The sequence below is a fragment of the Grammomys surdaster genome, unplaced genomic scaffold (genome assembly GCF_004785775.1).
Source record: "Grammomys surdaster isolate TR1022 unplaced genomic scaffold, NIH_TR_1.0 264, whole genome shotgun sequence".
Classification (NCBI taxonomy): Eukaryota; Metazoa; Chordata; class Mammalia; order Rodentia; family Muridae; genus Grammomys; species Grammomys surdaster.
The window spans coordinates 1,903,584-1,929,677 of NW_021604705.1; the positions used below are offsets into that span (position 1 = coordinate 1,903,584).

Consider the following 26,094-nt stretch of genomic DNA (forward strand, 5'->3'; position numbering starts at 1 on the left):
ACACAGTGTGCACCACATATACACATCTTGGCACAGCATATACCACATATACACATCGTGACACACAGTGTGCATGGCATACACACATATACAAAGTAGCAATAAGGTTTCTTTCAAAGCTGTTGTCAGATTTCAGCCAGCTGTGTCAAGCTGACCTGCAATGCAGATGTTACCTTTTCTTTCACCCTGTTTAAAACAAACATGCCACTGAGAGGTAGCTTACAGCTGTGCTTTGCACACCTATGCTGTTCCTTGAGAACATAAGGAAGACACCAACTTAAACCATGATTTGAAACAAGCTATTTATGGAGATGACCTGCAGAAGTATAGACTTTGGCCTTAGAGGGGACCACCAAACAGGTTTCTACATGTCCTAAACTTTGGTTTCTTTGTCTCTCGAAGAAGAACCATCAAGTTGGCTTAGCAGAATTGATGCAGGAGTTAGCACTGTGTAGCTCTTTACCAGTGTTGGAGAGTAAGCTCAGGATGGGTGTGGTCTAGTTTAATGATTCTCACCCTCTCAGTCATGACCCCGTTAGTGGACGAACAACCTTTTCACAGGAGTCTCCTAAGATCATCCTGAATATCAGATATTTACATTACAATTCATAACAACAGCATAATTATAGGTATGAAGTAGCTACAAAAATAACCTTATAGTTGGGGTCACCACAGCATGAGGAACCGTACTAAAGGGTTGCAGCATTAGGAAGGTTGAGAACCACTTCTCTAATGGGCCTAGCTGGAGAAGGAGCACCGCATAGCAAGGACTGATGTTGCCGGTTGTGTGTTTCGGAGTAGTTGGAGCAGGGTTGGTTTTTCTCTTTCTGTGTGTGCATGGCTTTGACTCTGGTGAAGCAGATTTTAAAGGGTGATTGTATTAAAGTTACCCCTAGAGTAGTGGGGTAAAGTCACAGTGTGAAGTCTGTTGATAAGACAGTGTAAGCTTATTTGTTCTTGTGGGCAAGTACTTTTGACCATGACTGTTTTCAGACTCTTAAATATTATTTAGCATTTCCATTCTTTATCTGTTGAAGGGATTCCTCCTTCCCATAAAGTGAGAAACTCATCAGACTTTACAAAAGAAAGCTCCCCTACAAGTAAGAACCTTCCCACCCTTCATTTATGCATAATGTAGAAAAATGGGACTTTTTGTTGTTCTTGTTTACTCTTGATGCTAAGATAAAGAACTAAAATGGACTGCCCACAGGGAGGCTATGGCACCTCAGAGACTATGTCACCTCAGATGCTATGCTACCACAGAGGCTATGCTACCACAGAGGCTATGGCACCTCAGAGACTATGCTACCACAGAGACTATGGCACCTCAAAGGCTATGGCACCCTCCATACTTTGCAAACTGTAGTGTAACACTGGTCTCCTCTTTCAGTTCATCCAGTGTGTCATGACCGTCTAACTCAGGAGGAAGCTGTCTGAATATATTCAACATTCCAACTGGAGCTCGCCCTTGATTCCTCCCTGCCTTCAGTGCTGTGTGCAGACACCACCAACAGACACCCCCTGACCACTGCTGAATGGGATTATGACTTTATGCAGAACCACAGCTTCGTTTTTAATTTTGATAATAAATTCTTTTAAAGTTTAATAATATAAAAACAATTCTGTTGTACAAGTCAGAACCTCCTGAGCCATTATCAATCATGCCTTATTTTCTTGCTAACCCTCTTTTATATAAACAAGTATGGAAAATGTTTAACACGTATTATATATTTTCTTGTGACATATGAAATCTTTTCATCAGACTTAGCTCTTATCTTTCCCTGAGGAATGTGGTTAAAAGTTTGTGTGGGATATTCTTAAGTGACATAGTTCCACAGGGTTCAGAACAAACCAGCGAACCTGGCAATCCACATACTAGAAAGCATAAGCTTTAGGACTTACTGCTTGGAAGCCTTATGAGCAGATGGAGATATTGGTTACTGTCTGCCTCCTAAAAACCTATAGATCATTTGAGTGGCACATACTGTCATCAAGTTCTTCTTTGTCATCCACTCAAAACTTCTGTTACTTAAAGGTCTTGAATACTGTAGGTTGAAAACTGTCAGAAAAAGACTAAAGAGAAATAAGAATATACTGTTTTATTTTTGACTAATGAGATTCCATATGACTTTAATTTCCTTTATATATTTCTGTATCTCCAAAATATTTACTAATGTGTATGCTTTCATTTTAAAACCAGATGTTAGGGGAGGAGAGGCAGCTCGGCAGTTAAGAGCATGTACTGCTCTTGTGGAGGACTAACGTTCCCAGCACCCATGTTGGGTGGCTTATTACTGCCTCAGGCCACCCATGGGCACCTGCATTCACCTGCAGATACCCCATATATGCACGCACATAATTAAAAAGTAATAAAAAATAAGTAAAGCCAAGCAGATTCCATTTTAAAAATTTGTTGGCATTTAATTTTGAATGTCGTTTGTTCATGATCTTAAACATAAACAAGGAAGGGACTGAGATGAATATCTCAGTTAATGATCTGGCTTTAGCTACTGGGAGTAGGGTCTTCCTTCCCACTAAATTTCCAAGTATTCTCTAATAGCTTATTACACACACACACACACACACACACACACACATATACACACACACGGACACACACACAAATAGGAAAATTTTTTCCCAAATGTTTAAACCATTGGCTTGTTGGCAGTGCCTTACTATGTATTCGACTTGGTCATTTTATGTACTGACAAGACACTCAGTGTCTTTATCTTTGAAAAAAAGAGGCTACTTACCCTTGAAGTAATTCTGAGTATGCAAAAGTGTGCTGATATAAAAAGTATCCCCAGTGTTTGGTTCTCATAGTTTGGCAGCTAACAATGGTTAACAGTCTTCTCTTGCTAGCTATGTATCTGTCTTGTTTCTGGCCCAATGTGAACATGACCATTCAAGTGAAGGATTAACTTATCAACTGGTGAAATAAACATTTCATAAGCATCTTCAGCCTCATTTCACAAATATATGTTCAGATAGTGTTTATATATATAAAATATATGCATATATTATATATTCAGTCATTTCATGAGTGTTCATTTATCCCCAACTTACTGTGTGTTTAGTCAGTACTTAATGCTCAGGTTACATGTCAAAGAGGGAAGCTTCCTGCTGTGTCTTACAATGGTAAGTCTGGCTTTCATTTCAGATTTTTTTTAAAAAAAATTATTTAATATTTTTTTACAGTCCAGTCTTTAACTGCCTCCTGGTCCATGCTCTGACTGTTCCTCATCCCATACCTCCTCCCCCTGCCCCTCCCCCTCTTCTCCCCACCACCTCCACTCCACCAGACTTCCTACTCCTTCCTTGGGCCTCAAGTCTCTTGAGGGTTAGGTGCATTTTCTCTCACTGAGGCCAAACCAGGCAGTCCTCTGCGTATATATCTTGGGGGGGGGGGTCTCATATCAGCTGGTGTATGCTGCCTGGTTGGTGGTTCAGTGTCAGATCTCAGGGGTCCAGGTTAGTTGAGATTGCTGGTCTTCCTATGGGCACTCTCCTCCTTAGCTTCTAGCTTTTCCCTGATTCAACCACAGGGGTCCCCACCTTCTGTCCATTGGTTGGCTGTAAGTATCTGCATCTGACTCTTTCAGCTGCTTGTTGGGCCGCTCAGGGCAGCCATGCTAGGTTTCTGTCTGTAAGCACATAGTAGCATCAGTAATAGTGTCAGGCCTTGGGGCCTCCCCTTGAGCTGGATACCAATTTGGGCCTGTCACTGGGCCTCCTTTCCCTCAGGTTCTTCATTTTTGTCCCAGCACTTCTTTTAGACAGGGAGAATTCTGGGTCAGAGCTTTTGACTGTGGGACAGCAAACCCATCCCTCCACTAGATGCCCTGTCTTTCTACTGGAGGTGGATTCTACAAGTTCCCTCTCCCCACTCTTCCCCCTACCTCCTACTTCCTGAGGTTGCCTGTTATCATTTTTTCTGCTTGCCCTTATGGCTTCAGGCCTGTTCCCCTCAATACCTGATCATGTTCTCCCTTTCCCCTCCCTGACCCCTTTCCCACCCAGAACCCTCTCTCCCTCTGACACCCCAGTGATTACTTTTTTCTCCCTCCCAAGTGGGATTGAAGCACCCTCACTTGGGCTCTCCTGCTTGTTAATCTTGAGTTCTCTGGATTGTATCTTGGATATTCTGTACTTTTTTTTGGGGGGGGGCTAATATCCACTTATTAGTGAATACATACCATGCATGTCCTTTTGGGTCTGAGTTACCTCACTCAGAATGATATTTTCTAGTTCCATCCATTTGCCTGCAAAACTCATGATGTCCTCATTTTAAAAAGCAGAGTAGTATTCCATTGTGTAGATGAACCACACTTTCTGTATCTATTATTCTGTTGTGGGACATCTGGGTAAATGTTTTATTTGACCTGTCACACAGCTTTGCTCTGACCTGGGCTTAGGCTGCCTAGAAAAAGAGGAAGGGTCCCTAGAAGATGAAGAGGCTGGAATCATCCTATAAAGTTCTAATATATAATTAAGCTGCCCTGTCATTTGAATAAGCCCCAAGATGTGCTACTTAGATTTTGGTCCTGAATTTTAATATTTCCTCAAGTATTATACATTGTGTTTTGTTTCTCATGTTTTAACAGTCTATGGTTAAAAGCAAGTCTCCATGCATCCTCTCTTTCTGTTTTCATTTCCTCCTGAAAGCCTTGGGTTTACTCTTCATTTTGCCCATGTAGTTAGAAAATTCCCTCCCCCTAGATGGATACAGTACACTCTTGCCTCTCTGATCCATCGGGCTTCATCACTGTACATGCCCGTCCCATGTTGCTTATTTCTGATGTTGGGCTATTCCATTCTCTGCTTCCAGGGCATCTCTTCACTTCCTTCTCCTTGCCTCTTGCTCTCACTGCCTGGTACCTGCTTCTGCCACCAGGCTGGCCTCATCCTCACTGCTGTCCTCCTGTACCTTCTTGAGTGCTGGGATTACAAGGAGGAGCCACCACACCTGACCTTATTGTTTCTTTAAAACTGGGTCTTCATTTTTTTTTTTTTTTACAGTTAAAGCATATAATTGGAGCATGGTAAACCTGTGGGCTCACACACCCCATTTTGGGATTGTTTTAATGTGGAGATGCATGCTTTAGTTTTATAACATCAGGTGATTGCATGGTTTGTAAAGAACTTTTAACACATTGCAGACTTCTATAGAACGGTAGCAGACAGAGGCCTGGAGCTTCCTAGCAACTGCTTCCACACATTTGCACTACACAGTCAGTAGATTAAAAGGCTCTGGCTCTTCCCACGATAGCATGATATGCAAGTGGTAACATCAGTCCTGAGGTGACATGATGGTTAAGGCTTTTGAATTTTTCCAGATTGCTTTGCTCATCTGCTGCATTACTGTTCCAGGGTTGATACAAATAATTATATGATTAAAGTACTTTAGAAACCAAGAACAGAACTATATGCAATCACTAATTTTTAATGTTATAGTAAATATGCAGTCACCAATTTTTTATATTATAATAAATGTATGGGCTTTTCTCAGTGATTTCATGACTCTATACCTATACAGACCAAAGGACTATAATGACTGATACCTCAAATGGCTGCTGGGCAAGATAAAGAGACCAGGGGTAGCCAGTTTCAGACAGTGATCCCATGAACCTAAAACAAACCCATCAAAGACTCAGGCTTTAGGAGGTGGCACAGGTACAGCCCTGGGCTGTGGGGTAAACACAAGAGTCAAACTTCATTAAGGCAGGAGAGAATTCTGGGTCCCTTGCTTCCTTGCTGGAGGAACAGCCGAACAAGTGGAACATTAGTTTTTTTTCTTGTCTCTCCAGGGTCTAGGAGAACAGAATCATCTGACAGATTCTCAGGGACACTGTCCACTTAGACAAAAAAAAAAAATCAAAGAGAGCTATGCATCAAAATAACAGAAATCTTTTATTGAAAGTCACTTTATCGATGTTACAGTGAGAGTAACATAGAAAACTCTGTTATCTTATTAGCTTCAGAAGTGAACACTAATAACATTGTGCCAGAAATTTTAATCTCGAGTTACAGTGACCACTAAAAACAGCAAGGTTTTATTCACCTACAATATGAGAACGACTTCATAACTTAAACAGCCATAAAACAAATCACGTCTGCTCAGGAGAACAATCATCATTTACGTTTCTGTTGGTGTTTACCAAAACCCAGTGAATTTTAAAACAGCACAAGAGCTGGAAGTGCGTGCAGAGAAGCAGAGAAGAGGTTTGAATGATGCAAATCTAAGTATATACACGTGAGTACCCAGTTACCCAAAGTGAACCACACTGATGCTATTCACAGCTCCCCGTGGGGTGGTTTCTATCATCTGCAGATGGGCATCACCCCTTGGAGGCTATGAATGTAGGAAGCACTGGCAGAGACCTAATGCAGACCAACATATGAACACATTTTGGTGAAATGTGAAGTATCTGAAAACTGTCTTTTGGAAATGCTTGGTTGGAGGGGCAAGTCTTCCAACAAGTCAGAGAAGGAGGAGGAATAATAATAATAATAATAATAAATAATGCTCTGTTATCCGGAAGGAACCCTTTGCTAAGCACTTTGCAGTTAGTGTTAAAAAGAAAAGTTTCCCATTTTTTTTTTAAAAAAAGATACTGGGTTATTTGTAGCCATTAAAAAGATGAGTTATAGAATCACAGTTTGATATTGTGCTGGATTAAAAAGGAAAGGTGGGGTTTCAAATCAGGCAGTGATACACGTGTATAATTTAACAGGAACCCTGGTGTTAATCCTAAGGGTTTGAATTCATTTCAGCACTTTCTGTATTGTGTTATCTGATAAATCTTAGCACCGCTATATTTAAAGATTTGGGATATTTGCATTATTGTAAAACTTAACAATCAAAACAAATCATGTCCAGAAATGCCATAAGTTTAATGCAGAATGTACATACATGCATCTTCATACATGTAGGGAGACTAGTTTATAAACACAGAAACTGGTGGCCTTGTGTATAGTAACAAGATTCTTTTGTCTCACTGTATGCCTTTTGGTAAAATGAAACAATAAAATACATTTTGCTTGAATTTGATTCCACGGGCTACCTGTGATGGACACGCCTGCCACTTCTGAAGCCCCTCCCAGTGTGATGCAGGTCTGTGAACAATGCAAGGGACACCGAACAGTAAAATACTTCCAAAAGTAACACACCAGAAAACCGCAAAGCACACGTCTGCTCTTAGCAGCAGTGGTTCCCTCCAGCATATCTGGTGGCCATGTTGAGCTCTTCTGCATGCTCTATGTGGATGTCCACTGTGCTCCTATGCTGTGACCAATCTCTCAAAATTCTGTGCTGCTTACTCACTTCCTGAGATTTATACCCTGAAACCCATCTCTTAGTGACTTTCCAAGATGCACAATCAAACCAGCATGTCAAAAGGAAATGAAAGATAACCTTTCCCCGACCTCCACTCTGTATTTCTATGGTTCTAATTCTCATTTTAGCTAAAGAAGGCCCTGATAGGGGATGTTTCTGATCAAGAGGAAAAGTGCTGCACAGATACTGAACTTTGGAAGTAGGAAGGTTCTAAATGCAGCCATCAAATCCAACAGCAATGATACTGTTCCATAAGGCCTTGGATTTTAAGGGCAGAGGTACAACTGATAACGGTCTTGTAAGTTTCCAATGCCTGACTTTAGGTGCTCCACATTGAGGACTAGCTAAACCATGAGTAAAATAGGGATGGAAATACTACCTTCTGCTCTCCAAGTCTGGGACAATTTTGTTCTGTGCCTACAGGTGAGGTAGGAAACTCTGAGCTGAAAGTGCCTACCCCACAGAGCATATGCTGTAAGTAAGTGCCAACAGCAAGCAGCCAAACACTTCTACAGGAGGCTGCTCACACACAGCCAGATGGGCTGCTGCCTCAGCGGCTCTCACAAATGTCAACTCAATTCTTTACAATAAAGGAGAATCTGGAACCCCAGTCCTCAGTTCTTCTGTGCCCAGAGAAAGGATTCTGCCTTTGAAGTCAGAGTAGTCTTAACTATCCCACAGGAGGAAACTAAGTAGTCAAGCCTCCAATAAGCCATCTTCCACAGAAATGTCCGCTCAACATATAAAGCTAGTAGAATAAGAATGAAAAAATTCAATGTGACTGCTTTGGTGGGGGAGGGAAGGGAAACAGGTGACAGATATAGAAGAAAATAAAACAGACAATTAGGGACATAAAAAGTAGAATATGTGCTGCTAACTGGAGTCTAAGTGTCTCAAAGCTCAAGCCAACTTGCCGCTGGTCAGATCCTAAGAGAATGTCCCAAACACGGCAGGCAGTAGCTGTAGCCAGCCGCGCCCTGCGTGGCTATGCAGCTGGATGTCTTGCTTTTCTTTACTCCCATCAGTTCCAAACTTTGTCCCCTCTCTTTATATGCTGCAACCTTCCAGACAGCTTTCCTTTCCTTTACATTTAAGTAAGATAAAAAGTAATCTTACCTTCAGGGAAGGGCTTCTCTAAAGCACTGTATAGATCTAAGGTTAAGATGGAACTACAGGACAATAGAAAACTCACAGAGTGAAATGAACAAACTTGACTCTGAAATCTGCAAAGAAGCAAGCAGAGGTCACACTTTTCCTCGCGTAAAGGTACCCCAAAAAAGGACAAAGTCCAAAAAAGGGCAACAGGTAAAGTAGCTACGGAAAGTCTAGAGCAACAGGCAGGATGAAGTCAGGCAGATAGATAAGGTGCTCAACAGAAGAAAAGCATATGGATCTGTCCTGGAAAACATAGCAACCCCCACCCGCCACACACACCTCTGGTGGGCAGAAAATATCTAATTTTATCTTCACAGTGGCTTCTTTTAGACGTGCCACCAATCTCTCTTGCATAAAGACTACATTGGACCGACCTGTGCAAACATTATTTGAAAAGCCTTGTGAAGCCAGAAGGGGAAGAGACATCACATCGTGACACAGAGCACCCTGCTTACTGCTAAGATGACATCCTAAGCCCTGGTTTCTTATCCACAGTAATGCTTGTTGAGTAACTCTAAAGAACTTACTCATCAGCTAGCATCTAAGTGAGGGGCTGGGTGGCTGGCTTTTGTTCTTCAAAGCCAGCCACTGCAGAACACTAAGTATCTCATGCTGCAGCATCTAAGCAGCACTGAGTGTGACTGGAGTCATTTTCTATCTCGCTGACTCTGGAGGAAGACTTCCCATCTAAGGAAAGTGGCCGGGAAGAGTGAGTCTGGCCAGTTCATTCTTTAAGGATTCTCTGTCACTGCAGACTTCCCCTGCTAACATAGTGGAAAGATTTGAATGTCCCTTTTCATTGGAGAACAGAAATGATCTGCTTAATGGGACATCTCAGGCATCTGGACTATCTTGCAGTCCTATCAATGCCAAGATTATGAGAAAGAGAAACAGCATCCAGTGAACATATTGCTGCCCTTCCCTGTGTAGTGATGATCCCACAGCACACTGGGAAGTATGAATTTGCATGATTCAAACCACTATGGAGCTTCAAAGTTCCTCTTCAAAATAGACATTTAAGAACGAAATAATCACTGTGCTTGAATTTGATTCTACTTGTCTATTCTGTCTACCTCAGTGAATGAAGTCATACATAGTTAAATGGAATGATACATACTTCTTGAAGCTATCCATCAAGACTAAAGGTCTGTTCATTCCAAAAACAATTCTAAGAATGCTTAAACATGGGAGATAGAGACCCAGACTAGAACATTAAAGCTATTATTTTTCTAAAATCACTTTGCAAGTTAAGCAAAACCTTTTCCTACTTTTTCGTCTGAAGATGATTACAACCCAGAGCAGCTGTTTCTCCGAAAAGGCACGTGATAATGATTTTAATTTTCAATAATAAGTCCAGGTAAAAATAATGAGAAGGTAAGGAAAGACCAGTAGGTAGACAGATAATCAGTTCACTAGCTAACCATTTGTGAATTCTTTCACATTAGGGCTTATGTAACTAACTATAACTACAAAGCATATTTACATGAGGCACCATTCATTCAAAGCTATAAACTCTTTTTTCTGTACTCAAAATAAACCTTATATTACATTAGCCTTTTATATACTCAATTCCAAGAAACATTCAGTGCACATTTAAAGTGTTCTTGTTCAAAAGTCACTTCATTTGCTACATCTCTTTCATATGTCACCTGTCTGCCCTTCTGTCCTTACCTTAAGTTATGTGGAGGCATTGTTCAACACTCATTTATGCCTTTGTCTGAGACTGCTTTATTGAGCCATCAGCAACCTATATCCTTGCCGGTCATGAGAAAATGCTGTTTTTCACTGTACAATTTTATCTGATTAAATTGGTTTTCCAACACCTTCAGATCGTTTCAGAAGAGTGGACCATTGCAAAAGACATGAACTGAGTATACCTTTGCCTTCTTCTAGTCTGGCTCTTCAATTTGGGTATCTAAGACAATTCTACACATAGATGGAACAAATTGTGTCCCTGGACGCTTCTGGAAGAAATCAAATGTAGAGTCCATGTCTGAGTTCTTGTCTGCTGACTCCAATCCTCACATCAAACAGCAAGGAGGAGGGGCATCAGAAGTGCGCTTCACAGCACACCACATGACTGAGCCTACCAACTTCAGATCTCACTGGAGGGACTTGCTTTTTGGATGACAACATTGCATTGAAACAGCTATTAATGTTTCATTTTAAATGACAAGAGTACACATAGAACACTCATTTTTTTAAAGTGGATTAAAAGTTATAGGGCACAAAACACAGGCTCTTTCCTTTGCAGGCTTATGGTTAACTTTGCAGTTACTGCATCTGTGTACCATAGGCTTTAGTTAATCTTTTATGCCTTGCTCAGGTTACCATCTACCATCTTATTCAAGGCCAGACCGCAAGATCTTCTGGGACTTACATCCTAGTCATGAAACGTGTCAAAATTGTGAAAGCGAGTCATTCCTGTCACAGGTAAGAATGACTGAAAGGATTCTGTCTAGGAACCCAAACTGCAGACCAGACAAGGCTCAGGCATTGGTTAAGAGGGAGCTTCCCACTCTGGGGTCCATGTCTTCGGTGCATCTGGCCAATCACAGAAGACACTTTCTGGAGAGGAGGGGACTCCATGGTCTCCAGGTAAGATTAGTTTATATGCCCTGGTACTGACTGAGAACAGCTACTGTGACAGGCACCATGGGTCTTAGACGTGGAGTGGATAGGCTGACAGATTCCCAGAGACCCCGTCAGCTCCAGGGTGTCCTGAAGCTTCATGGCTACCACACATCTGGCCTCCTCCTTCGGCCAGATGCAGAGGCTAGAAGTTTGAGCATTTTTCTCTCTTACTCAATAAAACCTCTTCCAGACTGTACACACTTTAAAAGGAAATCACATGTTTCAGACCAACACCAGTTATGGAGAGATACTTTTACAGCACTGACCACTCTATTTACAATATGATCCACTTATGCTCTGAAGACGCAGGAAGGAGAACAATGACAGAACTGTGACTGACTGTAGGCATTTGGCAAAAATACACTTATGTGTAACAGTTACTTTTTAAATTTTAAAAATGTTTACATATGTACAGTTGTCCTTGTATGCTAATATAAATATGAAAAGTAAAAAATAAAAATAAAGATACGTTTAAAGATTGCGCATGGGATATTGGCCTCTCAAAGCTTTCCAGGCCTGCAGTCCTGCAGAAAACTCCTAGATGCCTTAGTCCTGCATGCTAGTTTCTATTATGAAATGTTGTTTCCGTGTACATGGAAAACAATAACCAGAAGCTGCATGCATATGGCGTTACTGTTTGCAATGAGGATGTGTTTCAGAACACTCCATTCTGAGTCCACTTCTGTCCCTCAGGAAAACCTGCTAAACTTGGGTCATGGGAATTAATTTTATTGATATTCTACAAATTTCTGTCATGCAGATTATCCATTAACATATCAATACCAGGCCATAAATGGTTCCTTGTTGTAGTGTGACATTCCAGTAATTCTTTTTACCATTTGGTTTTAAGCCAATGACAAAAAAAAAAAGAAAAGAAAAAAAGTATGGTATCCAGGTATGACCCGTGGCTTTCTCGCCTCTGGTATCTCAGAGGGTCTTGAAATCGTCCAGAGAGCAGATAGATTTGCAGTGATTGCGGGTGGCTGGGTTTCTAGAAAAGTAGAAGTAAACAGTTTCGATGTGTCACATGTAAACAGTTGTTCTTAAATGGATGTCTCCCATAGCTGCAAACAGAGGAAAGCAAAATCATGTACCGTAACAGCAGAAGGTGGTCCTTTTAAGCTACGAAGGAGTCTAATCATATATAAGTTATTATGGTGCATGTTCTTATTTAATAAATGGATAAAAGAAATACACAAACTTTGAGCTCTCTCGAAACCTGACATTAACATTTCTTCTTTGTGTGTGCTGGGTGTATGCACATGGACATGTGTGCATTATGCCCATGCATGGGGAGGCCAGGTGAGGATTTTGGGTGTATTATTTTAGTGTCCCCTACCTTACTGCCTTGAGACAGGGTATCTCACTGGCCAGTGAACTACTGGAATCCACCTGTCTCTGGTCCTCAGTGCTGGCTCTACAGGTCCATGTAATTACGCTCAGCTTTTTATGTGGAGTGTGGGGATTCAAATTCAGGCCTGCATGCCCCACAGCAGATTCCTTGTTCAGTGAACCATCTCCCAGCTCCCATATCAACTGTTCTAACAACTTCCACCATTTAATAAACTAACAAACAAACAAAACACAAAAGCAAACCTCTCACAGCCTAATTTCATGTTACTTACAATTTTGAATAAACATTACATTTTGAAGTATAGAATTTTAAAATATTATTTTTAAGCTGCCTATTTTTTATTGTGTCCAGTATATTGCCAACTGAAATATTGGTTCTCAATTACAGCTGTGTAATTATGTGGAAAAATTGTGTGTGTGTGTGTTATATGTGTACATGTTCACATGTGTGCACACGCCTTTGCATGTCTGTGCATGTTGAGATGGGAGGTCAATGTCAAGCATCTTTTTCTGTGATTCTCTACTTCATTTTTTTAAGATGGCGTCTCTGAACATGGGGCTCATGGATTTGGCAGGACTAGCTGGCCAGCAAGCTTCAGGGATGCTCTTGCCTCTGCTTCCCCACTACCAGGATTGCAGGCATGCACCACAATACCTGGCCTTTTACATGGGTACTGGGGATTTGAACTAAGGTCCTTATGCTTGCACAGCAAACCTGTTGTTACCTGTTGAACCATCTCCTCAGTCCTAATCTGCAAAAGTGCTTTTTAATCTATTTGCTCTGGTAGCCACATCACACCAACTAAATCAAAATCTCACTGGGAGGGATTTAGGTTAAACTATTTTGAAGCTTTTCAGACAATTCCCATGTACACCAAAGCTTATTGATCCCATCAACAAAACACCATTTCTTATTTGTATAGATATTTGGTTAAGAGTTATCTGTCCAGCTTTTTACTGATTCATTAATATTCTCTCTCTCTCTCTCTCTCTCTCTCTCTCTCTCTCTCTCTCTCTCTCTGTGTATGTGTGTGTGTGTGTGTGTCTGTGTGTGTCTGTGTCTGTGTGTGTGTGTGTAACTGACCCTGGGTTGGTCAAGGCAAAATAGAAATAACCCTTCAGATACTAAAAAGTCTAAAAACTCAGAACGCTGTGCTGGATAAATCTGTGGAGGCTCCCAGGAGCCTATTTCTCCCTGTAGGGACATCAGTATGTCACTGGCCATAAGAGGCACTGGACTGTGGATTCAGTTCTCCATTTCACCAAAACCTCTAGAGGCTGATCTGACCCTGTAAACTCTATCCCAAACGTCACAAAAAACAATGCATTGAGAGAAAGCTGTGACAGAGGCATACTAACAAAGATGTACCAGGGACCAAATATTTATATATAGTTTCTGGTAAATTCCATTTTTATCATAGGGATGAATATCTCCATATTTGTTTTAAATATGGCTTTCTGGCTAAGAGTACTTGCTGATCTTACAAAGGACTGGAGTTCGGATCCCAGAACTCATGGGAGGCAGCTCACAGTTGTCTGTAACTCTAGCTCCAGGGGATCTAACGAAGTCCTCTTCTGGCCCCCAGGAACCCACACTCACATGCACACATCTTCACAGACAAACACACATAATTAAAAATAATTAAGATAAACCGTGTTAAAAATCTGGCTTTTTGGAGGAGGTGGGTATGGTTCAGCATGTTTTTAAAGCAAGGTAATAAGTTAATGCTGTTAAATTTTACCATACCCTTTGCTGTATTCTTTCAATATTACAAGTTATTCAAATTCCCATCCTTTACATCAAAATTCTACCCCTGGAACCGATGGAACAGCAACAACAAACAAACAAACAAAAACAAACAAATGACAAACGGAAGAATGGACAAAAAGGAAGCTCAAAGACCCCAGCAATGGCCACGCAGAAAGCCCGTGGGATGGCTGTGTACCCTGGCACTCTGTCGGTTCACTGTCTTCTCCTCATCAGGAAGCGGCGGCATCGGGTACGGGTATTTTCTGCTGGAGGCAATAGACCCAGTTGATGAAGAAGGAGACTTGGCAGGTGACAGGGTCCTGAGATGTTGAGAGTATGAGAAATAAATGTCATGTCATGCCTGGTATCGTGTTCCACATCTCTAAAGCGAAGCATCCCTAAGCATCTCTAACAAAGCATTAACTACCTGGGGGACAACTCTCATTCTGTAACTGGAATGCTATGGTCTTAGCACACCAGTGGAATGCTTAACTGTTAGCTACACAGAATCATTCCCTTAAACTACAAAACCAATAATGAAATTTCATTTACAATAAACATGGAAAAGGGAGGAAATATTCTAAGAGCTCATAACAGTAAATTAAGTAAACAGTCTATTTTATTTTACCATTGAAAATGCTTCTCTAAGCACAATAATATCAAATAGGACCCGAAATCCAACCATGGCTGTGTTCATTGGTTGCAAAGTCAGACTCTAGTTTACACAAAAACTCATGCATTCAGAGGCCAGTGTGTTAGTTGTGAAGAACAAAGGAAAACACAGGTTGTAATAACAAGTTAGTAAACATGCAAGCAGTAAGGAGTGCAGAGGGCCAGCCGAACAAAGTCTGATGAGAACATATAAAAACGGTCTACTTCATCCCTAAACCAGCATTTCCGGGAAAGCCGCCGCCTTACATTTAAGTGGTTTGATGCTTCTATTGTAACTGCAATACTTGTGACTGTGCTGAGCACACTAGGGGAGACTCGTTTGCTCCCGCTTGTCTGTGAGAGTTAGAAGGGAAAGCCACTGTGCTGGCTAGCCCACTACATTCTAACCCAAGTCCTCCTCTGCTGTGACTGGGTCAGCCTCGCACTGCAGCGATTAGATTAAGTACTGGACAGGGCAAGGCTCCCCTCGCTTTCAAACTAACTCTCGTTTTTTTAAGATGCGGAATTCAATGAAACACTTGAAAATACCTTTTCGTATATACTCTGAAGTCCAGGTAGACATTCTTAATTGATTTTAAAAGCCAGGAGTGGCCCCACTCACTTTTAAACCTTTACTCCTAATGCTTCTTCTGTTTTTGGAAACTATTCGGGATGGCTCCCTCTCAGGAACTGCTGGCAGGCAGTCAGGCAGCTGTTTGGGCTTCTCTTATGCTAACGCTCTCCACACTGGGAGGGTGAAAGTAAGGGACTAAGAGTCATAGGACTTTGATTCCAGTTCTACCAAAGCAACTTAATACCAAAGCAACTAACTATGTGTGCGCCTGTATGTTTTCATGTATGTGTGTATGTGTCTGTCTGTGTCTGCATGCCTCTGTATGTATGCATATATGTGTGCATGTATGTGTGTCTCCGTGTGTCTTTGTGTGTATGTCTGTATGTGTATGTCTCTGTGTGTCTGTGTGTGTGTGTGTACACATTTGTGTCTCAGTGTGAGTGTATGTTTGTATGTGTGTGTGCTTGTGAAGATGTGCATGCGTACATGTACACAGTGTATGCTGTGTATGTAAGACAGAGGTCAATCTCCACTGTTCCTCCTCAGACAAAACCTAGCCTATCTTTTGAGATTGTGTCTTACAGGCCTAGAGCTAGGCTGCTTGGTCATTAAACACCAGGAATTGACCTGTCCCTGTCTCCCAAGAGCTGGGATTACAAACACAGGCACCATTCCTAGCTTTTTCATGTGGGTTCTGGGGACAGAACTCAAGTAGCACAAAGTGTGCTACCAACCAAGGTGTTGCCCAAGCTCCTGATACATGCTTTTATAATTTAAAAACTAAAGTTTTTAAAAGTATATTAAAAGTTATGATTCAATGAGTGTGAGTGTAAAACTTGGATTTATATGCTTCTAAAATGGACGCAATTCAACTTTTTAGCCAAATCACTGTAAGATTTAAAAGAATCTATGTTCAGGAAAAGTTTCAGAAACACAACCAAATCTCATTAACTCTAAAGTCATGGAAACCAAGTCCTCATTTTAGTTTACTGCAGTAGGTGTGTTTGTGTGTGTGTGTGTGTGTGTATGTGTGTGTGTTTTCATAGCATGAGTTGTTAGCTTATAGTGTCATCAGCCTTAATTTGGCCCTAGCTCAAATGACCAACACTGTGCATTGAAAACCATTCCACTCACTGAGTACCCAGCCCTAGTCTTAACTATCTCTCCATGGGCACAAACAATAGTAGTTAAAACAAAACAAACTGGAAGTATTCTTCAGAACCCCACAGAAATGGCAATCCATGGCTTCTCACTGTAAAACTTTAGGTAATTTATACTTAGACCCTATAGGGAAAAAGAGAAACCAAGCAGGACATCCTTAGTGGTGAAAAGACAGGAAACAGATTCAAGTGGACAGATAGAAAAAAGACCAGAGCAGGAATCAAAATAAAAGGAGAGAACAAGACAGGGTCGGTTAGGTTAGGGCAAATAAACGGACAATCTACCACAACCGCCCAAGGAAGATATTTGATTCTAATCCAGCTTTTGCTCAGCCAAGTGTCAGCCAAGGTCATTCACTTACAAAACAAACTGAATTTTGGGATAAGTATTAGCCATTTATCCTCACGACATTTTTAAAGCCATAATAACTACGCTAGGACCACCACAGAATTATGTACTGAAGGTGTACATGTGTGGCAATGGACTGGTCCACCTTAGACATGTATCAAACTTCTGTGCCTCCTGCCTGCAAACCACAGAAGAGGGACCCAAAGCCACTCCTTATTGTGTTCACACACTAATTTTACCATAATCTGCTCCAGAAGGACTTAAGTGTCCTCAGTCAGGGTCTAAGCTTTCATAACCTCTACAGCTTACAGGAATCACACAGAAATCACACAGGGAACAGATCTGGGAGCCAGAGCCACACTCTAGTTCTGCTGCAGACTTCCATCAGCTGGGCTATCCTTGGGTAACTCTTTGTAGCTCAGGTTTCTCCATCCACAGAAAGAAAGCCAAGAATGCCTACAACCCATGAGCTGAGAAATAGATATATAGTAGGCATTTCACCTTAGTTTCTACAATTCCCTTACATGGTTAATGTGGCTTACATAGATCATGAAAAGGGACCGAAAATGCTGATAAAAATGCATAATCAATTGGCTAACACGCAAGAGCATGAATATCCCCTGGAGACTTGAAAGGTATCCCTGCTTCAGGATCAGGGGAGGTGAGCCAGTGCTTTCTCTTTGATGTTTATCTGTACTTTTCCAGTGGCCTGAATACATGCAGAGCACAACTAGGGCAGGCACTGTCATAGGAAAGCTGGGTAAAGCACCATGACTGAAGCTCTCCTGTAGGATTTACTGTGTGTCATTGTAGCTCACGGATAGCACTTTCCTGTTGGTAAATTCTATTCTGGTCCAGTTTGTTGCAGTCACAGACAGTTTGATAAGAATATCACCAATCCAACCCCACATGGGTGACTAAGAAGATGGTGACCTGTGCCCTCAGCTGTGGTTGTGTCAAGTGCAAGGCTGGTGAATGCAAGCCTAGGTGTGAACACAGTAGGCATATGGGAGGGTTGCTTTGCATGGAGAGTTAGGTGGACCCTCTCTACTGTGTCGGAATCATGGTGCTCAGAGCTCAGACTTATTTTAATTATTCAGCACTGCTACCAAAATTTACAGCTGGATCTTTAAGTGTTCCCAGTACAACACTTATTAATCGAAAAGGACAGTTAAGTCCCAACTGTCCACTGAGGTTTGCCATTTAAACAAAAATATAGATTTTTCATAGTTAATACCTAATGTGACGACTCATATTAAAAGATGAGATAAAAGAACAGTCTAACGCTGCCCACACAGCTTGCTCGTGCAACCAAGGGCGCGGAAGCATTCCCCATCCCGACGGTGCTCAGTCATGCAGCTTCTGGGCAGACTCGGGGGACTGGCTTTAAAAAATAGGGGCTCTCCTGAGTTACATCAACTTCTCAGTTCAACCAGGGGAGGTGAGTCGACTCTTCCGGGGTACCATTTAACAAATGACTCCTGTAGAAATGTTAAGTCAATTTAGAAATAAAAGTCCTAACCTATGTAGGACCAAACTCATCGGGTTTTGAGTCCATGGATGGTACAAATTACAATCTGCCCACAAGCCTGATTAAGAGAAAGGGAAAAAAAATAGGACTGCGGGTGAGCCAGGATTCCAAAAAACATCGAAATCATCTTACCTGTCTTCTTGATGTTGACCATCTTGGGAGCTACATGTGAAGGTGGGATGTTTGAATGTGAGTGTATGCATCTAAGGTTCAGCGTGGGGAAGTGTGGGGTAAGCAGGGGACAGGGAGCGAGAGGAAGATGAGCTATAAAAGCAGTGTATATTTTTGTGAGCAGGCAGGAGTTATGCTGTCCTTGGAGGGTATACGCAAAAGTTATGGATCAAATTAAAATGCAGGTAGGTCTAATCATTTTCTCAAACTATACATGACTAAACTAAATGGTACACTGGAAGAGAAAGTCCACCTTATACAGGTGCTGAGAGTTAAGTAGAAACAGCACATTTTCATATTCATTTAGTGCTGACCCAAGTTGTGGCATAAGTTACGTGAAGTCAAAATTGCACTCAGAAGAGGTAGTGACCGAGTCCTTTTCTTCTTTGCATTAGTTTCTATAAAACAGTCAGATGTAAAGTGGATATCTACCACTGGGTAATCACTTACGTTATAAAGGATGGGGGAAATGACACAGAGAGGCCTAGGACACGTTCTCTGTTTTGTAATATGAACTTCAGGGAATTGAGGAAAGTGGCTAGTTTTTAGAATGAGGGAAGTTGCCATGGTTAGTCAAGAGTGTTTTCTGTTTCCTGCTTCTGAAGCATAAAAACATTCCCCACTGCTTGGTTGAGAAGCCATAAGGGACTCTTCCCAGCCCAGCCCTCCTTGCCAGCCAATGGCTCCACAGAACAAAGAAAGCTCAGCTTGCTGCATGTTATGATCAATCTGATCACTGCGTTATAGGATCAATAATATCGCAACCATTTTCCAGTTCGATCAAATTCTTGTTTCTGCTTGAAATAGCATTCCAGTTTAGTTTCTTGGCACATTTTTTCCTTGCGTTTTTCTAGGCACTCCTATGCACTCTTAGATAATAAGCAGAAAAAAATATGAAACTTTTAGATTATGAAAATTAAATCATTGAGGTTAATAGTGCTTCTTTATTAGTGAAAGGTTATGTTTCATGCCCATAGAACACTACATAGCATAAAATGAAGAGAAAGCTACTAAAAAGCTCAAGAAGGTGGCAGGGCAGGGACATGCACTGAATGGAGACTCTTTCAAATGGCTTCATTTGAAATATTCAGAAGAGAACTAGGCTCGCTCAAAGAAGCCAAATACATCAAAAGGCAGCAAATGAACAAGGCCCCTTTCTACCTACAGGAATTTGTATTAGGAGATGAGAGAGAGAGAGCGAGAGAGCGAGAGAGCGAGAGAGCGAGAGAGCGAGAGAGCGAGAGAGGAAGAGAGAGAGAGAGAGGGAGGACAGTACTTGGATGTGCTGCGAGTGTGTAAAGGGAGATAGAATTAATGTATAAAATACCTAAAGTACGGTCCTTCAGTGTTTTTATTCACATCTTCTACCCACTTAGCTACATTATATTCTCTTTTGAACCATGGGTTTAAATACCTGCAGAGAGCAATGGAAGGAACAAAGAAAGCAGAACAAGATAGAAAATCTGAAAATACAGAGCACAAGCTTAGCCAGGATGTTCTCACCCTCCAAATGCAAGCGGCTACGCAGATAAACCAGGGTGGACACTGGGTGACTACGGGGCAGTCTACACAATGGCACAGGAGTAATCTCAGCTACCAGGCGCAAGGCAATCCCTCAGGTATTACATTTCTAGGAAAGCCCCTTCCAGTGGCTTCCCACTGCGAGTCAGAAACTCTATTTCAGTCACTGCATTATCAGAAGTCCCATTTGTCCACCTCAAAAGCGTTTTTTTTTCCTAAGACGCCAATCAGTTGGCTCCTTGCTTTTCAAATAATGTTGGTACTTTTTTGAAAATATTCAGGACATCTGCAATTCCAGTCTGGTATTTAGGCACATAAAACCTCAAGACAATTTAAAGGAGCCATGTTCCCTTTTTAGGTTACAATTGCTTTTACAAGACACTCTTTTATTCTCTATAATAGAGTCAAAGCAGGAATTGACTTGAAGTGCTCTCCCATTGGCTTCTGTAACAAGCAGGAGGTGTCCTGCGAGTCCCCAAGCACATTAGCTGCAGTTCCAGCGGTCTTCCATGATCTTGAAGCTAAGTTTAATGATTTAGTGGAAGCCCCCAAGGTTCCTTCCTCCTCTTTATGCACTCCAGACTGAAATGTTCATGGCTGCACTGAGAAATGGCCCTCAGAAGTTGCTTTCCACAAGAATGGCTGCCAGAGAGTAATGCTAGCACCTCCCTGATGGATCTGGCAGCAGCTCCATCAGGCTGACTGTGCAAATCTCAAAGGCAGTAGAACTGGAGGTATAGTTGTTGTTTGCCACAGAGTTCCTTTGACTTTAACTGCGGAGCTAAGAAAAAAACACATCCCCTTATGATTTGCCCTTACAAAACCATTAATCTGACCATTTGAGGACTGGAAGAATTTGGAGGTATTACTGGGATTTCTCATCTTTAAAAAAGTAGCTCCCATGTGCTGTTTGTATAAGACATATTTGAAGGTCCAGTTGGAAACAAGTAGGGAAAAATTATAAAATATTAATTTTTGGTTAAGATCTGTTACTCTCCTTCATATTCATTCTTTGAGTTATTTATAAATATATTTAAACTCAAACCACTATATTTCCAGTTATATTTTAAAATCAGGTTATTCCTCCACAGCCAATTCCCTTATTTTTAGCCATAAAGAAGATACTCTACAAATAAAAAAAAATCCACCCTGAAAGAATGATTCTGTTGATTTTTATGCTTATAAGACCATTTTTTTTTTTTTTGCCATGGTGTGCCTCTAGATTCAGGAGGAAGTCATGTTAGTTTAGCCTTTAGCCACAACCATTGCCAGCTTGCACTTTTCACAGAGATAGCCAATTAAAACTTGTATGAACATTTCCACTGAGACTTCAAACAGAAAGAAAAAGTCAAAAAGCAAATGCAGTCGCTGATAAAGTGAACGGCCTCAGAATAACTCCAGAAAAGCCCATGCAGCTGTCATCAGGTGAAACACTGCCACTCAGCAAATTCAGTTTCCCACAGGCAGGAAGCCACTTCCTGGGGGAAACCTTTGTTCCTTTCACTGACAATCTTCCAAACTCAAAGGACAGGTGCTATGGCCGATCCACAAACGTTCCAAACACATAGCCTGACTTACATGGGATGGACCTTCACCTCTGCGTCAGAGCAGCACTACAGAGCACTCTGGGGACCTGCCATGGTAGCTAGAAGGATGGGCCTTTATCAGACTACAATAAACCTGCCTATGTGGCTTGACTTAGCATGGCTTGTTAGTGCAACATGCAAAAAAAAAAAAAAATGCATTGGACAGGATAGGAGAACGTCTTTGTGTTCTCCAGGATGGAAAGGCAGAGGAAAATCAGCTGGTGCTGTCTGGGCCAGGAGTACCACTGAACAGATATGGGGGCTCAGTCAAAGATCAAATGACCCTGCTCTCAGCCAAGGAAGGGACTTAGAGGGAGATTAAGTGGCAGCCCAGCATGAAAGGGCAGGTGGAGACTGACCTGTGATCCAGACTCCCTGTCTGGGGGCTGTCAGAGCCCCCTGGGCTTATGCCTTGGGATGGGATTGTCTGGGCGAGGGAGTGCCCAGGCTCGGGTGCTTGGGGCTCCCTCCTGTAAAAACACAATATATAATACAAAGTCTAAGCCAAAAAAAAAGTTTATATCATGCAGAACAACATGGCAGATGCAAAACCTTTGAGTGGGAAAACAATGTAACCACGAGGACATTTAGTGTTTTATTTTTTAATTTACAGAGCATGCATTTGGGGTGCATGTTTTAATTCAGGCCCAATTTTTCATCATCCTTCTGGATGATGTGGTGCTAAAGGGATGATGAAATAACAGACCTGAAATAGTTCTTACTCTGGAAAAGAAAAAGGATGTGCTTCCTGTGGTGATGGTCATTCTGCTCCAGCACACTCACATAAATTTCCCACATTATATCATAATCAACCTGTATGACTTATATATGAAAGTATAAAAGTTGCTAAGTCTTGGTATGCTATGAATCAGAACTTCATAATTTCCGTGTGTGTGTGTGTGTGTGTGTGTGTGTGTGCGCACTTGCATGTGTGTGTGCGCATGTGTGTGTGTATGTGTGTGTGTGCACTTGCATGTGTGTATGCGTGTGTGTGCGTGTGTGTGTGCGTGTATGTGTGCATGTATGTGTGTGTATGTGTGTGTGTATGTGTGTGTGCGTGTGTATGTATGTGTGCGTGTATGTGTGTGTGTATGTATGTATGTATGTGTGTGTATGTGTGTATGTGCGTGCATGCGTGTGTGTGTGTGTGTGTGTGTGTTTGTAGATAATTCCCATATAAGAAAGCTTCACAAACTTGGCTTCAATTGATTAACATGAGTCATGTAGCCAAATTCAGAAAATTCTTAAAAATGAGGCAACCTTTCTTCTTCACTGAGAAGTTTCTATTATACTCTCACACTAAATATTAGAACTTAATTATAGCATAGGCAAGGTTTCTTAAAGGGTATGCATAATATAATTTTGTCATAAGTGGAGTTCTATACATTTTTAAAAATAAATGATTGCTCTAGAAAAGATATGAATATTGTTGAATATCAAATGTTCTCTGGGTCCCAAACTCACAGCTTTAATATACTGTTGAACTTTTCAACTTAAGAGCTGTCAGAGTCTATCTATAGAAATACTGTTAGAACACTAAACAGTATGCAAAGGAAGTTCCAAAGAACACCTCACAGCTGTATCTGTGAGCTGCAACCAGGATAAGCGAAGGAGCCCTCGTACCACGTGGCCTCATGCGAACCAAACCAAACAACAGTCCAGGAAGAGTTTATCTGCAGTGAGCCCTAAAGCACCCAAGCACCTTGGGGATGCATAAGATAAACTCTAGTAGATTAGTTATTCGTGATGAAGTTTAAGATGCCATTCTGAACCATGCAATGGTATCACTTGAAATTGCTATTATTTCTAAGGTTAAAAAAAAAGTATCCTCTAATAAATGTTGATAAGCCACTTACAAGACACTACCATTCAGGAAGGTCTACATGTCAGGGTAATGTTATTATTACTAGCCTGAAAAAGGCAGGGTATATGATGGAAAAGCTAGCACGAGTGTCTAATAAGCAGTTAACAAATGCCTCCTGCTACTCGGTTCTCGTAACTAATACAGAGATCATGAGAATAATAACTACCACTAGAGGGAGACGTGAGCAGAAAATTCTAGGTGCCTTGGAAACAGCAAGGGTAACCACTTACAGAGGGCAAGGTCAGTGGAAAGAATACTAAGGGTGTGCTTCGCCCTACGGAGGGGGATAAGGGTTTGTGGATTCTGTTTTGCTTGCACTTTCTTCAGTGAAGAAAGGAACAACACCAAAAACTGCATCATGCTTATTTCATTATAAAGGACTTTAAGTGTAACTTTCAACCCTCCCCTTAAAAAAAATGTGGCTATCATTTAGCACAGTTAGGGTTGCGTTGGTGACAGTGATTCAGGTAAAGAGCAAGTTTAGGTAGATGGTCTTTTAAACGTCCTGCGGAGGACAACTTAAAAGGGATGCTCATTCCATTAGTCTGAGAGAATGCTTAGATAGCAGCCATGGAGACCTCAGAGTGGTGGCTTCAGACCATGAGCACTGGCATGCTCTAATACAGTGAGGGGTCTCCCTTGTGCTTCCAGGGGACAGGAAGGGTGACTGTTTGAAATGGCTGGACCCCAGTGATGAGAGGAAAGGAAAGTTATTGTAATTCCTTTCAAAGGAAACAAAAACACCACAATGGCAGGTGACTGGAGGAAAGGCCCGCAGCAGGGGTGAGACCCCACTATCAGTGAACATTGGTATGGGCACAGTTGCGGAGATGCCTATGTAAAAGAGAAAAGCCAAGGTTAATTTTTAGAGGGCAAAGAGAAGTAAAAAGACAAAAGCAAGTCCAGAGGCACGGTAGGCTAGGCGATGCTTTGACTCTCTGGTTAATTAACACTTCACACTACATACACAGAGCCTTCAAATGACTTTCCCATTAAAGGTACAACTTACTCAGTTGAGTTTGATCGAGGTCTAAATCTTTTTCCTCTGATTTTCTTTTTGCTACCACCCATGTTACCTGAAAAAAAAAGAGCATTTACAGCTACGTATTCATACAAATAAATACTTGTTTTGAGTCTTATTGTATGGCATTTAAGGGTGTAGTTTATAACCAGCATTGCCTCAGAATGCGGGCTTCTGAATCTGCAGGACCCTCTCATGCTTCCTGCCTACTTTGCTCCTGAAATCCTCATTTCTCACCAAGGAAATTTCAAAGAACAGCAAAAGCAAACAGCTGCTCTCTTGTGTTAAACCTCTTTGTTGAGAGAAGAGCTGAATTTCTTATCGGGAAGAACACATTTTTACAGGTACCGAGAACGCAGGTCTTAGATTCTCAATGCTGTTCACTACCTTGCCAGGAGTTACTTCGAGGTCTCCCATTTTCACAGATGTCTGAAATATGTTTTGTGTCTGGAATCCTTTCACTCCAAGAATGAGAGAGTCCATTTGACCTGAAATTAGAAGTATTTACATATCGTTCAAAAATATATCAGATTAATGTTTTTGGAATCACTAAGCAAAATTTCTGAGCATTACTGTACATTAAAATAAATAATAAATAAATAAATCTGAAATGAAAGAATGAAGAAAACATGAGGGTCTCCATGAAGAAGGCAGAATTACACAACATTCAATTTAAGAAAAGTCAAATACAATGGAACCCCATTACAATAGTCATAAATGAGAAAGTATCTGGATATAATGCAAGCCAATTTACAATCTCCAGAACACAGCAACCACAGAGCAAATTCAGCAAGTATTACAGTCACATAACCCCAGTGGCAGGGTTATAATGGGGTACCACCATAGATGTTTCTTAATTGTAAAGCAATGATTTCCATTCAAATATCATGAGAACATGGACTTTTAAGAGATCATATAAAATTTGCTCAACTGAACCTTGTTAACTTAATTAAAGTAATAGACAGGTTTAAATTGATAAAATTATTATCTGAGAGATCTTTTTCTAAACAAACATGCCCCCAATAAACATACTGCATGTTAGGTAACTGTCTGATAACCGCAATGAATCAGATATTTATCATGGAGACATCTCTCACAAAGCCCATGCACCATTGAGCCCTCTGCTGTTTCTATCTACCATTATTAAACAAACTATCTATAAGAATCAAAATCAACACACCTACCTTATACCACAAGGAAAAAGAATTGTGACATAGTCTGAAGCCTAATAACTGAATACGCTTTTGACTGACTAAACATCAGAACCTATAGTAATATCTTCCAAACTCTGGGAATTAATCCTGTGTGTCTTAAAACTCCTCTAGGAACTGTGGACAATAACTTTATGCTTAAGCCACGTTCCAGAGAACCATTCTGGTTAATTACTAATAACAGCAACTGGAAAAGGACTCTTCTGACTGAAAGCAAACAAAAC

At 41.2% G+C, this 26,094-nt stretch overlaps 2 protein-coding genes across 11 annotated transcripts in view; one reads left to right on the forward strand and one right to left on the reverse strand.

Moving 5' to 3' along the window:
* Sri (sorcin) overlaps positions 1-3,030 on the forward strand; it is an 11,898-nt gene extending 8,868 nt beyond the window's left edge. For both annotated transcript variants that reach the window (XM_028776075.1, XM_028776076.1), the window contains one exon: positions 1,391-3,030. In XM_028776075.1, coding sequence (XP_028631908.1) covers positions 1,391-1,417 — 27 coding nt within the window. In that variant the 3' untranslated portion in view covers positions 1,418-3,030. The remainder of the gene's footprint in view (positions 1-1,390) is intronic.
* A 2,864-nt stretch (positions 3,031-5,894) lies between these two features.
* Positions 5,895-26,094, reverse strand: part of Adam22 (ADAM metallopeptidase domain 22) — a 237,439-nt gene continuing 217,239 nt past the window's right edge. For 3 of the 9 annotated variants that reach the window (XM_028776040.1, XM_028776036.1, XM_028776034.1), the window contains 5 exons: positions 25,047-25,147; positions 24,648-24,714; positions 19,995-20,081; positions 14,428-14,551; positions 12,034-12,192 (listed from right to left, as the gene is read on the reverse strand). In XM_028776040.1, the coding sequence (XP_028631873.1) occupies positions 12,172-12,192; positions 14,428-14,551; positions 19,995-20,081; positions 24,648-24,714; positions 25,047-25,147 (400 nt within the window). In that variant the 3' untranslated portion in view covers positions 12,034-12,171. Of the gene's footprint in view, positions 12,193-14,427; positions 14,552-19,994; positions 20,082-22,133; positions 22,245-24,647; positions 24,715-25,046; positions 25,148-26,094 lie in introns of all 9 variants that reach the window. The other 6 variants (XM_028776041.1, XM_028776038.1, XM_028776042.1 and 3 more) reach the window with 4 other exon arrangements.